This window comes from Myotis myotis, unplaced genomic scaffold (assembly GCF_014108235.1).
Source record: "Myotis myotis isolate mMyoMyo1 unplaced genomic scaffold, mMyoMyo1.p scaffold_m19_p_6, whole genome shotgun sequence".
Lineage (NCBI taxonomy): Eukaryota > Metazoa > Chordata > Mammalia > Chiroptera > Vespertilionidae > Myotis > Myotis myotis.
The window spans coordinates 38,093,359-38,108,822 of NW_023416368.1; the positions used below are offsets into that span (position 1 = coordinate 38,093,359).

Consider the following 15,464-nt stretch of genomic DNA (forward strand, 5'->3'; position numbering starts at 1 on the left):
TCCATATCAGAAGCTCACCATCCAATTCATTCTCTAGACCTTGCAGCCGGAGCCGGATGCCGCCCTACGCTGGCTGAGCCCGCTGCCTGAGCCCCCTGCCTGGGTCAGGGACTTGCAAGTGGCTGCTGAGTGACAGTGAAAAGCAACTGGAATAACAAAAGGGGCATGAGGCTGCTCCAAGGCATTTTTTGAGTCCGGCCGGAGCTGGGGTGTCTGGGGACTCCCCTCGGGCCTCAGAGTCCCCATTTGTAAGATATCTAAGTGACTTCTCCTCTCTGCCTGCATCCCCACCACCCCCATCTTGAGGGCAGGGCACCTGCCAGCTCCTGCCTCAGTTTCCTCATCAGCCCGCACCCTGAAGAGCTTGCTGTGAGGGTTCCTGAGCTGAGGGAGCTGAACTTGGCCATCCTCAGTGCAAACCCCTGTGGTGGCGGCAGCCAGCACTTACTGAGCACGCGCCGAGTGCTTTTCTCACTTCACCCTCAGAACCTAAGAACTGGGTGCTATCTCCCTGTCCGTCAGGCGAGGAAAGAGGCTAGAGGGTTGGGGGCCTCCCTGAAGTCACACTGGGTTTCCCAGCCTCTCAGCAGGCATGCCCAGCTCCCCTGCCTGGCCCAGGACGCCTATAGGACCAGGCGCAGATCCCCTCCCCCAGGTCACAGTCTGGGAGGGAGAGGGCCAACTCCCACCTTAGAAAGAGAGGGTCCCTGTGCAGGCAGGAGAGAGGGCCACACGGATGCTCCCTGGAGGGTGGGCCCAGGCACCAGGCGGCAGGCCTCCCTGGTAGAAGCCCGCTGTGAGTTTGAGCTGCCTGTGGGAAGGGTAGTGGAGCCAGGGGGCCGACCTGGTGAGGCTCCAGGCTCCACCACGGGCAGACCGGCCTCCATCGCACAGATGGCAAAACAGCAATTCGCCCAAGGCCACCACAGCAGGGAGCAGAGTGGGTAGAGGCCCATGTGGACCGTGAGTGTGTGCTGGTGGGGACATCACTGCAGCCCTGAGGGGGCCAGGCCGGCAGGGGTCTGTGTGGTGGGCAGCGGTGTGTGGAGGCTGAGGGTGCCCTCACTGCCTCCTCCCACTCCCCCCAACCTCCACCCTCTCAGGGGTCCTGCTGGTTTAGCAGCCTGTCACACTGCTGTGGGGTTTACCTCTGCCAAAGCCTCAGAGCCAATTACCTGTGTAATTAGCAACAAATGACTTGTGGGATGGTTGTGGTTTTCAGTTAAAATTAGAAGGAAACCCATACTCAGGTCTCCTTGAAGGGTGGGACGTGGCCCAGGTCCCTCAGGCTCCCAGACACACTCTCCTGGCTCCCATCCTGTCCCGGGCCACCCACAGCCCAGGCCACCGCACCTGCCCTCCCCCGGGCCTCTCCTGTAAGCTGTGCCACCTCCCCTCCTTCACTCACTTGGTATGTTCTGAGCACCTACTGTGTGAGGGCAGGAATGGGGATCAGTCCTGAAGCAACCGGAGGCAGCCAGGGCAGCAGAGGAAGGGGCTCCTACTCTCCCCTGGGTCCCCCCCACCCCAGGGCAGGGGGTTGCCTCGCCAGATCCCAGAGCTCCTACCCGGGTGGTAACGAGCCTGACTGCTGCCGCCCTTGTCTCATTCGTCTCCGCCGTCTTCAGCTGGGGTGGGTGGGCTGCTCCTCCCCCATGTTACAGAGGGGACACTGAGGCGGGCGAGGGGGGGACATTTAGCATCTGGGCTGGTAGTGGCAACCTGCCTTACTCCTCCCTCAGCCCCAGCAGCTGGCTTCCCATGGCCTGGCCCTGCCCCTGAATGGGCAGGGAACCCCCGGAGGACCCCGAAAGCCCAGCAGAGGCCTGGTTCACCTTCCGCCTTTGCCCTGCTGCAGGTGCCCAGCAGAATGCCACGGTGGCCAACCCGGTGCCCGGCGCCAACCCAGACCTGCTTCCCAACTTCCTGGTGGAGCCTGAGGACGTGTACATCGTCAAGAACAAGCCGGTGCTGCTGGTGTGCAAGGCCGTGCCCGCCACGCAGATCTTCTTCAAGTGCAACGGGGAGTGGGTGCGCCAGGTGGACCACGTGATTGAGCGCAGCACGGACGGGAGCAGCGGTGAGGCGGGCTGGGCGGCGGGCGGACCGCGGGAAGGGGAGGCCCTGCTGCAGCCTGCGAGCACGAGGCCAGGATGTAAACGGGCTCCACACCGAGGGCCCGGGCACATACACCAGCGCCCATCCTGGGAGTTCCCCACCAGACCTCACAGCTTGGAGGGGGAGTAGCAGGGAAGGCCCTGAAATGCCCAGGGAGCCATGGAGGAGCAGGTCCCCACCGCTGTGTCAGACAGGCCCTGCCTGGGTAGCTGCGCCAGCAAAGAAAGGGGGTTTGGAAGGGATGGATCCCAAATTATTGAAGAACTCAGGGACCTAACCCTCTGAGTATTTAATGCAGGGGTCCTCAAACTACGGCCCGCAGGCCACATGCATATACAAATATTGTATTTGTTCCCGTTTTGTTTTTTTACTTCAAAATAAGATATGTGCAGTGTGCATAGGAATTTGTTCATAGTTTTTTTTTTAAACTATAGTCCGGCCCTCCAACGGTCTGAGGGACAGTGAACTGGCCCCCTGTTTAAAAAGTTTGAGGACCCCTGACTTAATGTTTGCATTCGTTCGTTTATCCATCCACTTACACATTCTCTGAGCACTCTCTCTGTGCTGGTGACACGGCCCCGCATGGAGGTAGGTGGGCAGCATGGTGACCTCGCAGCGAGGCCTGGGGGCTGTGGCAGCCAGCGGAGAGCAGGACGGAGGCTGCCTGGGGAGGTGACATGGAAAAGGAGGGGATAGCAACTGGTCAGGGAGAGGAAAGGGAAGGGTGTCCCAGGCAAGGGACACAGCACAACAAAGGCTTGGAGGCAGATGGGTGCAAGTCGGGGGTCAGCAGGAAAAATGTGGGTGTGCACAGGGGCAGTGATGTCATCCAGTAGCCTCACCTATTCGGCTCTGGCATGAGGTCACAGTTCCATGGGATTTCCAGCTGCCATTCACATGGACAGAGCTCGGGGGCCAATGGGGGGAAGGGGGGGCTGGAGGGAGGGGCAGATCCAGAGATGCTGAGGAGAGAGAACCAGTGGACTTGGCTGAGCCTGGAGAGGGGGGTTCCAGGGCCGGAAGCAGACCGGAGAAGTGCCCTCTGTAGGAGACCTCACGCCCCGCCTCCAGCCTGGGCCATGAGCGGCCGGCGGAGCTGACAACAGCCTCTCCTCCTCACTAACTTACCCAGTGAAGCTCCTCTCCCTTTGCCCTGGTGCTTTGTGGAGCCCTCAGGTTGAGTCCTGAGCCCCTTCCCCAGAGGCCTCAGCCAACCTGAGACAGCACACATTCCCTGTGGGGTATGGCCACCAGTGTGAGGTCAGAGAGGCAGTGCAGCCAGGACAGGAGGCTGTGCCCAGGGTGATTCACGCTGATGACCAGCCAGGCAGGGGACGCGGGCCCATAGAGGTGACCCCCGCTCCAGGCAGGAGCCACTGGGTGACCCAGGAAGGATCCCAGAAAAGAGTACCATCCAAGCTCATCTTAGGACCAACCTGAAGCCAGCATTTCCCAGGCCAAGGACCAGAAGTGCTGGTGTAAGAATGGTGGGCCAGCGGTGGGGCCAGATTGGGGCGGGAGAAGTGGGCTGTGGCCAGACTCGCACTGTGGGAAGTTCGTGCCGGGCGGAGGCGGCTGGAGGAGGGCGATTCCTGCCCAGAGGACAGGAAGCTCTCACAATACTCTGCCCGGGTTTAGGCTGAGTGTGATCCCGTCCTCAGAACCAGCCTGTCGGATAGAGATGGGATGGAGGCCTTGGCTCTGACTCCTATAGGACCCCAAAAGGCTCTAACCAGGCATCCGGCCCACAGAACTCACACCCCATTCTCCCAGGGTCAGCAGGGGCTGGCCTTCCCTGCAAGCACCAGCACCCCCACCCCCAGCGATTCCTGTCCGGGCCTTTGAGCCGGCATTGCCCTGGCCTGTGGGCGCCTGGTGCTGGCAGCTTTCTTCCTTCGGTCCTCGGGTGTTAACTGAGTGCCTGCTCTGTGCCGGGCCTGGATTGGTGCAGGAAGTCGGCCTCCATGGGAGGGGATGGAGAAGGTCGGTGATCTCTGTGGCCCAAGAGAGTCCCTGGCGCCATCAGCACCTCCCAGAGCCAGAGCCTCTGCTCACATTACCCTCCTGCCCACGTGGCAGCTTTGCGGCTCACATTGTCCCAGTGGAGAGTCTGCCTTCCCCAGGGCAAGTCCCCTCCCTCCCTGAGCCTCAGTTTCCTCCTCTGTAAATGGGGATGAGGAGGGCCCCTTGCACGTTGGAGGGGGAAGCCACGAGATCTCGTACACCCAGTCAGAGCCCAGCTCCACGCCTTTCCTCCCCACCCCACGCCCAGGGCCTCTGCAGCTTTTTGCGTGAGTCCTCCCACTGCTGTGGCAGGTCCCCCGGGGAAAGGACAGGTGAGGAGGAGGAAGCCACAGCCAGAGACCTGCCTTTCCTCAGCCTTGAGGGTCTGTCCTAGAACCCCTGGAAGGCCCCAGGCCAGCCCTGCTCCTTGTCTCCTGCTATCACGAGGTCTGGAATCCATGGCTTTAGCTGAGACCCAGGCCCAGCACACATGCTGAGGGCCCCCAGCCCACAGGCCCCAGCAGACTCTGCTGGCCTTCCCCCTTCCAGCCAGCCAGACCAGCAGAGTTCACGGGGCCATGTCCCCCCCTCACCCCCAGGACCCTCACCTGCCCTGAGCACCTGACCTCAGGTCTTCCGTGGCCAGCACACCTGATTTTCATTGATCTTGTTGATTTCTCAACACAGAGCCATTGAGTGCTTTGAAGCTCAGATAGGCTTCCCTTCCTTGCCCACAAACACAGGCCATGGCACCATGGAGGCCCAGAGCAGAGCCTGACCCAGAACTTCCTGGGCTCAGGCAGGTGTGGCAGTGATCAGAGGTCAGCCCAGACCTGCGGCCACACCCATTCCTGTGTGGGACTGAGGGTGGCTGGGCAGAAGCCCCGGGAGAGAGCGCCCTGTTCCCCCTCACTTGCCCCCATTCCCAATCAGAAGACCAGGGTTAGGGACCAAAGCCTGAAAACCCTCAACCCAAACCTGCTGATGCTGGAACAGCCTGAAATTTTTGAAGCCAAGCGTTGGAGTCCAGTCTGGGGGTGTCACTTATTGTTACATACACTGATTGGTTATTAGACACAGATTGGTGAGAACCTGAGCTCAAACTTGGCCTCGGAGCCCCCACCCTGCCAATCCTCTCCTTCCCATAAATACTCAGCCCACGCTCCCCGGGCCTCCCCACGTGCCCCCTGCTCGCACCCCACACGCTCCTGGGCCCCGTCCCTCTCCAAGGCCGGCATCTGCTCACATTTACCAGGCAGGTGCAGACAGCCATGCCCAGAAACCGCTGCCAGGATCCAGGCTGCTCCGTGACCTGCAGAGAAACGGGCACAGCCCCTCGCCTCATGGGCTGGTCAGAGCAGAGTCTGATCTCCCCTTGGGCCCACCGCCCTCCTGGAGCTTGTGGGGTTGAAGGGCGCTGCCTGGAAGTGGGACATGGAGGATAAACTTGGCCCTCGTTTACGGCAGCAGGAAGGAGCCGAGGAGGTGGCAGGACAGGAGTGGGAGGAGGCGGGGAGAAAGAAATAGGCACGCTTAAATTTAGTGCTGTTCTCCCAGGCTGATTGCCGGGCGGGGCATGAGCTCCCCCACCCCCTACGGGATGGATGGCCCACCCATAGACCTGTCTGCCCAGAGAGAAAAACTCCCCAGTTCAGAATGTTCTGGAGGTCTGCGCCCCTGAGTGTGTGCATGGCTTCTACTGAGGTGCTTCAAGACTCAGTGTGCTTAGCAGGCGGCTGGTGCCCAGGGCCCCCTGAACACAGACCCTGTGAGAGCCCCTCTGCTCTCAGCCCTCACCACACCCCCCAGAGAACCTCAGAGAATGACCTCAGGCAGAGGTGACACCGTCCCCCAATCTCCTGTGAGAACTAGCCAGAGGCAGGGGCGAGTGATAGGGACCGAGGTGGGAGCTGGGGGCTCATGAGGAGGGTGTGGGCAGGGGTCAGGGGAGACACGGTTAGAGAAATTAAGAGAGAAAACAGCCTCCCTGCTCAGCTGGACTGCTGCTCCTCCTGCAATGCAGCCCTAATTGAATTTCTCTGTTAACAATGGAAACACATTGCTGCCCAGCCTCTCTCCCTCTTTCTGATAAGCCACTGACCCGAGGGAAATTGGGGTCAGAAGGAGGAGAAATTGGAAACAAACGGTCTTTTCTCACTCCTGGGACATTGGTTCTGGCCCAGGGCCAGGAGGCTGCTGTCCCCTCTTCTGGGTCCTCAGAAGGTCTGGGCCCTCCTCGTACCCCCACTCCCTGGGTCCCAGTGTGGCCGAGGGCAGGGGCCTGCGTCCATTCTTGAGCAAGGTCCTCTAGCTCAGCTGATGCAGAGCAGGTTCCGACACCCATCCCAGGCAGCATCCCCGTGTGGGCCACCCCCTCACCTTGCAGACACTTCTCCCTAATGGCCTGGGTCCTCCCAGCCCACCCAGGTGACTACAGGACACCCTCAACATTCTTTGGGTTCAGATCGCCGTGGGAGGAGGACCTACGGCAAGCCCTCGTCCTGTGAGCATGTTCCGTCACCCATAGTGGGAGCAGTGCGGCCCAGGGCTCGGGCGGGGTGGAGGGGGTGTGCAGAAGACAACAGCCAGCATGTGGGGATTGCTTGCTAAGCCCAGGGGTCTATTATCAGACTAGGCAATGGGTGCAATTATCCTGTTAATAGCTGCTATTATGTTATCACATGTCAGGGTCCACCTGCTAACCCCCAGGGAGCTGAGCCAGATCCTTCCTCACCCTTTTACCCACAAAGCCCTCGGGCTGGCCAGTCTGCCACACCCCTTCTTCCTGGGGTCCTGGGAGGCCAGCCCCTGCTGCCAGAAGCCCCGTAAGTGACTCCGGAGACAGGCCCCTGGTAATGGAGTACAAAGAATGGAAGGACTAAGAACCTACCCCTAGCTTCCAGGGCAGACCCACTGAGCTCCCGTGGGTCCCCCAGAGTGCCCTCCAGGTTGAGAGTTGCCCCGGTGTCTGCTCTGGCCTGGAACAGGGAGGCTCAGTGTGGCCCGGGCCCTAGCAACCCACCCCTCCTGCCCCCAGGCCTGCCTGCCATGGAGGTCCGCATCAATGTCTCGAGGCAGCAGGTGGAGAAGGTGTTTGGGCTGGAGGAGTACTGGTGCCAGTGTGTGGCCTGGAGCTCCTCAGGCACCACCAAGAGCCAGAAGGCCTACATCCGAATAGCCTGTGAGTCCGGGGCCTGCCCTCAGGTTGTGGGGGCGGGGAGGGTCCTGTCAGAAAGCCTGGGTCCTGCCTTAATGGGAAGAAGAGCCACCCATAGCCGCTGGGCACTTGTCACCTCCTTGGGACCAGGGAAGCGGGCCAGGCTACGGGCACGAGGCGCCCAGCTGGAGGACGCTCTTGTTCTTCCAGATTTGCGCAAGAACTTCGAGCAGGAGCCGCTGGCCAAGGAGGTGTCCCTGGAGCAGGGTATCGTGTTGCCCTGCCGCCCGCCGGAGGGCATCCCCCCGGCAGAGGTGAGGGGACTCCCTAGCTCGGGTCCTGCCTGCCCAGCCCCCAGGCTGACCCCCGGGGACTGCTCTCACCCGGGGCTGTGCAGAGGTGTGGCTCCTTCCCCAGGTGGAGTGGCTCCGGAATGAGGACCTGGTGGACCCGTCCCAGGACCCCAACGTGTACATCACCCGGGAGCACAGCCTGGTGGTGCGACAGGCGCGCCTGGCCGACACGGCCAACTACACCTGCGTGGCCAAGAACATCGTCGCCCGACGCCGCAGCGCCTCGGCCGCCGTCATCGTCTACGGTGGGCCCCGGCACTGGCGGGGGAGGGAGAGCTCGGAAGTCCTCGGGGTGGCACTGTGACTGGCTCCCCAGGGAGGCAGGGCCAGGCGGGCCAGGCTGTGGGCTGACTGGGAAGGGCAGGGCCTGTCTGGGCCTATCAGGGAGCCAAAGGGTGTGTCGGCGAAGGTGCGGGGTGGCTGGTCATCTGTAGCCACACCATCCCCTGGCTGACTTGTGGGCAGGGAGCATTGTGCAGGAGATGAGGGTTCAGAGGGAGACTAGGAAGTGACCTTGGGCGGGAAGTAGTGTTCTGGGCGCCCCCAGGAGCAGGCAGAGGGAGGGGGTGCAGAAGTTGCCCCTCTGAAAGCTGGAGTCTGAGCTGGAGGGGCCTGGGAGCTACAAGTTTGGGCTGGCTGCCCTAGTGCCCACAGCACCTGCTGGTGGAAGGAAGGGGCAGTTGGCACAGTGTGGCCTGCCCTCCAGGGCTTCCCCTCCAGCCCCCTGCCCTGGTCCCTGGGCCAGCATGTCTGAGGAAGCCCCCGCTCCCTGACCCCAGTCCTTCTCTGTCCGGCCAGTGAACGGTGGGTGGTCGACGTGGACCGAGTGGTCCGTCTGCAGCGCCAGCTGTGGGCGCGGCTGGCAGAAACGGAGCCGGAGCTGCACCAACCCGGCGCCTCTCAACGGGGGCGCCTTCTGTGAGGGGCAGAATGTCCAGAAAACAGCCTGCGCCACCCTGTGCCCAGGTACCAGCGGCTGCCGCCTCCTGCATCGCTCCTCACCTCGCCATCTCCGTGCCCTGGCTCCATCACACCCGCCAGCCTGCCCCCCATGGCTCCATCCCACCCGCCCGCACGTAGGGCCAGGCTCAGTCCAAGGCCAGGATGGGGTTCAGTGTGATGGAGGCAGGGCTCGGTCCATGTCCGGCTCCGTCTCGGCAGAGGGTCTGAGCCCCAGAGTTTCAGGTACAGTCAGGACAGGGGCAGTCAGTGGGGCAAGGGCAGGGCTTAGCCTGGGTGCCCACACGGCCCCAGGGCCGCGGCAGCCCCCTGGTGTGGGTAGAGCCAAACAGGCAGGTGTCATTGTGCCTCCCATCATTAGCATGTGTCATCCAGGCCAGCTGGACACCAGAGGGTGTGCAGGGGGGGCCTCCCTGGCCCTGGCCTTGCACCCAGAGCCTGAGCTGGCTCCCCAGGCTGACAGCGTCATCTCCTCTCTCTGTGTCTGTCTCCCCTAGTGGACGGCAGCTGGAGCCCGTGGAGCAAGTGGTCGGCCTGTGGGCTTGACTGCACCCACTGGCGGAGCCGCGAGTGCTCTGACCCAGCACCCCGCAACGGAGGCGAGGAGTGCCAGGGTGCCGACCTGGACTCCCGAAACTGCACCAGCGACCTCTGTGTGCACAGTGAGTCCTCTGCCCTGGGAGTCCTCTTGAGTTTGCCAGGACTGGCCCTACCCAGCTCCAGGGAGGTGGTGGCTCAGGGATTTAGTCCCCTGCCACAGGCTGCACCCCCTCTCCAAAGCTCAGGACCCTCGGGGATCCCCATCATAAACACCCACATGCGGGCCCCTGCACACCCCAATACACCCCTCGTCTCCCCCAAAACATGCATACTTTTGAGCTTTTACTGTGCACATGCCCCCCTCCCCCTCTCCTGAAACGTCACCTCCTCCCTGTCCCCCAAGTGCACAGGCAAGTCCTGTGGGGACACCAGGCCTGTGAGGCCTGTTAATTATAAGGCCATAACTAACAATTAAAGATCTCTGTTGGATTTTTTCTCTAGAACACACCCTCCCCCATTCTTTCAATTAAAAACCTAATTATCTGTGTCAATTCCTTTCTGATGGACATTTCTTCCATTATGCAAAGCCCTTCTAAAATCAATACGGCTTCCTCTGGGCAGTCAATCACCCTCCCCAGCCGCGCCCCTGGCCTGGAGAGGCAGGCGAGAAGAGCCCTGGCAGGGACCAGGGACCAGGTGGGCAGACCCCCCAGGAAGCAGATCCCATGCTCTGGGGGTCTCAGGAGCTCCCCGCGGCTTCAGCTGCCTGGGCCCCAGAAGCGGGGGTTCAGTCTAGCAGCCCCATCCAAGGCCTCCTGGGGAAGTGTCTCTTCCCCGCCCGCCTGGGGATCAGCAGCCTCCACCTGAATCGAGCCTGTGAGGGATGTGATTGGCTCCGTGACACAGGAGGTGGTGGCAGATGCAGGGCGGGGATGCACGCATGCTAACTCCCTGCTCCCGTGCCAGCATCCGCTGCCCAATAGTGCTGATGCCCAAGGAGTGGGAACCGCTGACCTCCCCCCCCCTCGCCCCCCCCCCCCCGCAGCTGCTTCTGGGCCAGAGGACGTGGCACTCTACGTGGGCCTCGTCGCCGTGGCCGTGTGTCTCCTCCTGCTGCTGCTCGTCCTCATCCTCGTTTATTGCCGTAAGAAGGAGGGGCTGGACTCAGATGTGGCCGACTCCTCCATCCTCACCTCCGGCTTTCAGCCCGTCAGCATCAAGCCCAGCAAAGCAGGTGTGGTGCCTCTGCCCCCAGCTCCCGCCCTGGCCCCCATGCCAGGGGCCCCCCGGCCTGGCCGCCCTCAGTGCCACTCCCTGAGTCTGCCTTTATCCTGCAGACAATCCCCATCTGCTCACCATCCAGCCAGACCTCAGCACCACCACCACCACCTACCAGGGCAGCCTGTGTCCCCGGCAGGACGGACCCAGCCCCAAGTTCCAGCTAACCAATGGGCACCTGCTCAGCCCGCTGAGTGGCGGCCGCCACACGCTGCACCACAGCTCGCCCACCTCTGAGGCCGAGGACTTTGTCTCCCGCCTGTCCACCCAGAACTACTTCCGCTCCCTGCCGCGAGGCATCAGCAACATGGCCTATGGGACTTTCAACTTCCTCGGGGGCCGGCTGATGATCCCTCATACAGGTGGGAAGGGCCCCAAAGTGCTCGGGGAGCTCTCAGAGGCAAGACTAGCATCCGTGTCCCTCCTATGCCACTCAGCCTCACCCCAAACGCGGAGCTAGGCCAGCAAGGAAAGGAGGTCGAGTCTGGGAGACGACCCAGTTGTGGCTGACAGTGGGGCTGGCACTGAGGCCGCGGCCAGAGCTGTCTCCCTTCTGTGGCCTGGGGCACAGGACTTCTGTCCATTCGTGTACATGTGCCGGCTCCAGGAGGGCCCTGGGCTCCCAGGTGGGACAGGTGAAGAAACAGCAAAAGACAAGCACCTAGACAAGGGGCTCTTCCACCCACCACCTCACACACCCCCTCTGCCGGGGTCTCTGAGACACCTCGATAAAAAATCCACAGACCTCCATGGGCATCTTTCAAAGAAGCTTCGTACCTCTGGTGTGGCTGGCCACTGCCACCTGAAATTCTCTCTTCCCTCGGCTTAGATGACCTCACATAGCCCTGGGTTTCTGGTGCCTTTTCAGCTGCTCCGGGTGCCTGTTCCCAAATGTAGGTGTTCATCAGAGCTCCCTCCTGGCTCCGTCTCCCACTCCATGGCTCTGATCGCCATGTCTGTGCAGATCACTCCCACTCCTAATCCCCAGCCACAGTGCTCCTGGGCGACAGAATCCTACACCCAGCTGCCTCCTGGGCAGCTCCATCTGGAAGTCTCACATTCCTTGTGCCCAAAACGGCACCGTCTCCCACCCTCCCCCACAACCTCCTGCTTCCCGGCTTTCCCCACCTCAGGGACAGCACAGTTGAGTCAGAAACTGGAGGTCACCTTGACCTCCTGCTCTTCTTCACTTGCCCCTCACCTCTACGTCAGTCACACACCCATCCCATCATTCCTCCTCCTCAAATGTTCCTGCACCCCACTGCTCCTCGTCTTCCCGCGGCCTCTCCTGGCCCTGACCACCACGCCTACCTGTCATCGGTCACAGCGCCAGGCATTCGCCGGTGCAGCCACACTTCGTCATGTCCCTCTCCTTTCCAGGACTTCCCAATGCCCCCTGCAAAGCCCACATGACAAGGCCATAGGGGCCCCTCCCCTGCTGGCCAACTGTGGTGGCCTCTTTCCTCCTGAGGAAGCTTCTGCACGTGGCAGCCACGGTGGGCTCCCAGCACCCCACGCACACACAATCCCCCTCCCCTCCCACCAGGTCTTGGCCTGGCAGCTCTCCCTCTCTGTGCTTCATGCCTCTGCCCTAGGGATGAGGTGAGATGGCCCATTCCTGAGGAAAGGGCAGGCACACCCGGGTGGTCAGTGACCATTGTGGGGTGTCTGCCCCCGCGCCCAGGACTCTTTACTGCCATCCATCTCGTTCTCCCCACTGGGCTGGGTGCTTCTTGAGAGCAGGGCCCGTGGTTTTGCCTCACCTTCCTGAGTGCCTGTCCTCGGCGTGAGCATTCATTGACTGGGAAGGCAGGTGTGTTCACACCCAGTCTCTGGGACTGTCACCAGCCCCGGCAGCCGGTGCCGGGAGGCAGCGTGGGTTGGTGAAGGGAGCAGTAGCTGTAAGCGCTCCATCACTGGCTCCCCTCTCCTGGGCTTCAGTCTCTGGGAAGTGGTGACCGTCCAGCTGCCCAGCCGGTCGCCCACTCTGGAGAGCATGCCTGTGCCTTCAGACTTGGTGGGACGGAGTCGTAGAATTGTTCTCCCTCTTCTAATGTAGAGGCTCCCTGTCCTAAAAGGGCAGGAAGGTGGGGCACGACCACCCCTCGCCATCCCCAGAGCAACTTCCCAGCCCCTACTGCCTCCCCTGGGACCTCTCCTCCCTCAGCAGGCACTTTCTGATGCTGCCCCTGCGAGACGCTGGGGCAGGGGTGACTCGGCCAGACAGCAGGACACGTGCGCAGTGGCTCCCAGACCCAGGAGGGCTATCAAAGCGGCGAGGTTGTTCAAGGCCCCGGCCCCACCTATAGTGGGGCCACTGCCCAAGTCATGCATGGTGGCAGAGAGCTGCCATCCCCAGAGGCGGCCAGGGCCCGTGGAGGAGGGGGCGGGGGGTCGTGAGCAGGGAAGGAGGGCAGGGCACCCAGACAGAGGCAGCTCTGGGCGGTGGTTCCAGAACAGCGAGTAGGCAGCTCAGGCTGGGCTGGAGATGCTGCTGGGAAGGCAGTTGGGGCCAGAGGCGAAAGACCTTAAATTCCAGGCCAGGGAGCTAGACTTCATCTAGTAGGAGTAAGGGAAGGCTTTAAGCAGGGCAAGGGGAGGTAGGTCCAGCATCCCTGGCACCTTTTGTCTCGGTGTTTTCTGTGCCCAGGCTCACTGGGCATGCTTTGCCCACCCAAGTGTCTTTGCGCTCTCTTGGGGTCGCTGTGATTCGCTTCCTGACGTGTGGATAGTTGGGCAGTCCCTGTGGCACCTCTGTCCCAGGCCAGGCTAGCACCGATCCGTCCTCAAAGGGAGACTCACAGAGGGGCTGGCAGTGTTTGGTGTCTTTGCAGCCTGGTAAGCCCGGCCCTCCTCCCGCTCTATCACAGGGGTCAGCCTCCTCATCCCCCCAGATGCCATACCTCGCGGGAAGATCTACGAGATCTACCTCACGCTGCACAAGCCGGAGGACGTGAGGTGTGGGCTTGGGCCCTGCAGCTGAGGCTGGGTGGGCCCCCCTGCCTGCAGTCACCAGGAAGCCACCCGCCCAACAACTGCTGGGCCTTGTCTGGTCTGGCCTGAGGGGGATCCGGGGAAGAGCTGCCCCTAAGCTCAACCCAGCTCTGCTCCTGACCCCAGGGGCCACTGCCCTGCCCCGTCCTACCCAGTCCAGGGTGGTCCACTGATGCCTTTCCCTCCCCACCTGTACTTCCCCACTTGAGGTTGCCCCTAGCCGGCTGCCAGACCCTGCTGAGTCCCATCGTTAGCTGCGGGCCCCCCGGAGTGCTGCTCACCCGGCCTGTCATCCTGGCTATGGACCATTGCGGGGAGCCTAGCCCTGAGAGCTGGAGCCTGCGCCTCAAGAAGCAGTCCTGCGAGGGCAGCTGGGAGGTGAGCCCCACTGCCCACCCTAGGGAGCCAACACAGGCCTCCGAGTGGAGCCCGGCTTCCCACCTGGCCCTTGAGCCAGGTCCCTGTCCCCAATCTCTGGCCACCCCTCAGAGCTGCACTTGGCCATGAGTTGACCCATCGGGCCCTACCCGCAGGACGTGCTGCACCTGGGTGAGGAGGCGCCCTCCCAGCTCTACTACTGCCAGCTGGAGGCCGGCACCTGCTACATCTTCACCGAGCAGCTGGGCCGCTTTGCCCTTGTGGGAGAGGCCCTCAGTGTGGCCGCTGCCAAGCGCCTCAAGCTGCTTCTGTTTGCCCCCGTGGCCTGCACCTCCCTAGAGTACAACATCCGAGTCTACTGCCTACAGGACACCCGAGATGCACTCAAGGTACTGCCCAGCCCCACCCTCTGTGCGCCTGGCCCTGAGGGCTGAGGTGCAGGGGGCTCTCCCAGCCCCCGGGCTCAGCTGACCACCTGTGGCCCTGCAGGAGGTGGTGCAGCTGGAGAAGCAGCTGGGAGGACAGCTGATCCAGGAACCTCGTGTCCTGCACTTGAAGGACAGTTACCATAACCTGCGCCTGTCTATCCACGACGTGCCCAGCTCCCTGTGGAAGAGCAAGCTCCTCGTCAGCTACCAGGTGAGGGCGCTCACAGTGCCTGGAGCCGGGCCCACCAGCCACGGGCACCCCTGACGCTGCCCTTCTGCCCCCGCCCCCCAGGAGATCCCCTTTTATCACATCTGGAATGGCACACAGCAGTATCTGCACTGTACCTTCACCTTGGAGCGTGTCAGCCCCAGCACCAGTGACCTGGCCTGCAAGGTGTGGGTGTGGCAGGTGGAGGGTGACGGGCAGAGCTTCAACATCAACTTCAACATCACCAAGGTGGGCAGGAAGGGCATCAGCACTGCCATAATGTGCGCCACACCCCAGGCCCGCCCTGACACCTCCTCCTCGAAACCAGAAGCCGCTTGGCCTCTTCCTCCGAGCCTCCAGGGAGAGGTGCCGGTGCAAGTGGACAGATGCAGACAGATGCAGTGGGACTGACTTGGAAGGGACTGAAGAGGATGTGGGAGCAGCAGGAAGGAGAGGTGGAGTGGCCTAGGCTTCCCTGAGGACGACTCTGTCCTGGACCTCAGAGGATCAGTAAGAGTGAGACAGGCAGCAGCGAGGGAAGGGCAGTGTCTGAGTTCAAGGACACAGGCGGTGAGAGGAACCCTGAATCCCGAGTGTCAGCAGAGGCTGAGCGGGGCGGGTAGGGTCAGGGCTGGTGGGGGCGGAGGGGATGGAGGCCAGATAGCTCCAGTGCTCACTGGCTGTGTGACTTTGGCAGGTCATTACCCCTGAGCCCCAGTGGGGGTGTCAGGTGGTGCTTTGCTCTAAGGTGGTTTGGGCGCTTCCCCAGGAGGTTGCCATGGGCTTGGGCCAGGGAAAGTTCTAACAGTCATCTTCACCCCTTTGCTGCCCCCCTTCCCCCCCAGGACACAAGATTCACGGAGCTGCTGGCTCTGGAGAGCGAAGGGGGGGTCCCAGCCCTAGTGGGCCCCAGTGCCTTCAAGATCCCCTTCCTCATTCGGCAGAAGATCATTACCAGCCTGGACCCACCCTGTAGCCGAGGTGCCGACTGGCGGACTCTGGCCCAGAAACTCCACCTGGACAGGTGCCTGGGAGATGGGCAGGGG

At 62.2% G+C, this 15,464-nt stretch overlaps 1 protein-coding gene across 2 annotated transcripts in view; it reads left to right on the plus strand.

Annotated features, from left to right (window-relative positions):
- Positions 1-15,464, plus strand: part of UNC5A (unc-5 netrin receptor A) — a 57,741-nt gene that overhangs the window by 40,981 nt on the left and 1,296 nt on the right. The window contains exons 2-15 of one of the 2 annotated variants that reach the window (XM_036314290.1): positions 1,859-2,080; positions 7,160-7,303; positions 7,490-7,593; positions 7,697-7,877; positions 8,431-8,598; positions 9,090-9,254; positions 10,178-10,366; positions 10,470-10,772; positions 13,281-13,368; positions 13,614-13,782; positions 13,938-14,171; positions 14,272-14,421; positions 14,503-14,667; positions 15,264-15,442. In XM_036314290.1, coding sequence (XP_036170183.1) covers positions 1,859-2,080; positions 7,160-7,303; positions 7,490-7,593; positions 7,697-7,877; positions 8,431-8,598; positions 9,090-9,254; positions 10,178-10,366; positions 10,470-10,772; positions 13,281-13,368; positions 13,614-13,782; positions 13,938-14,171; positions 14,272-14,421; positions 14,503-14,667; positions 15,264-15,442 — 2,461 coding nt within the window. The remainder of the gene's footprint in view (positions 1-1,858; positions 2,081-7,159; positions 7,304-7,489; positions 7,594-7,696; positions 7,878-8,430; positions 8,599-9,089; positions 9,255-10,177; positions 10,367-10,469; positions 10,773-13,280; positions 13,369-13,613; positions 13,783-13,937; positions 14,172-14,271; positions 14,422-14,502; positions 14,668-15,263; positions 15,443-15,464) is intronic. The other variant, XM_036314291.1, reaches the window with a different exon arrangement.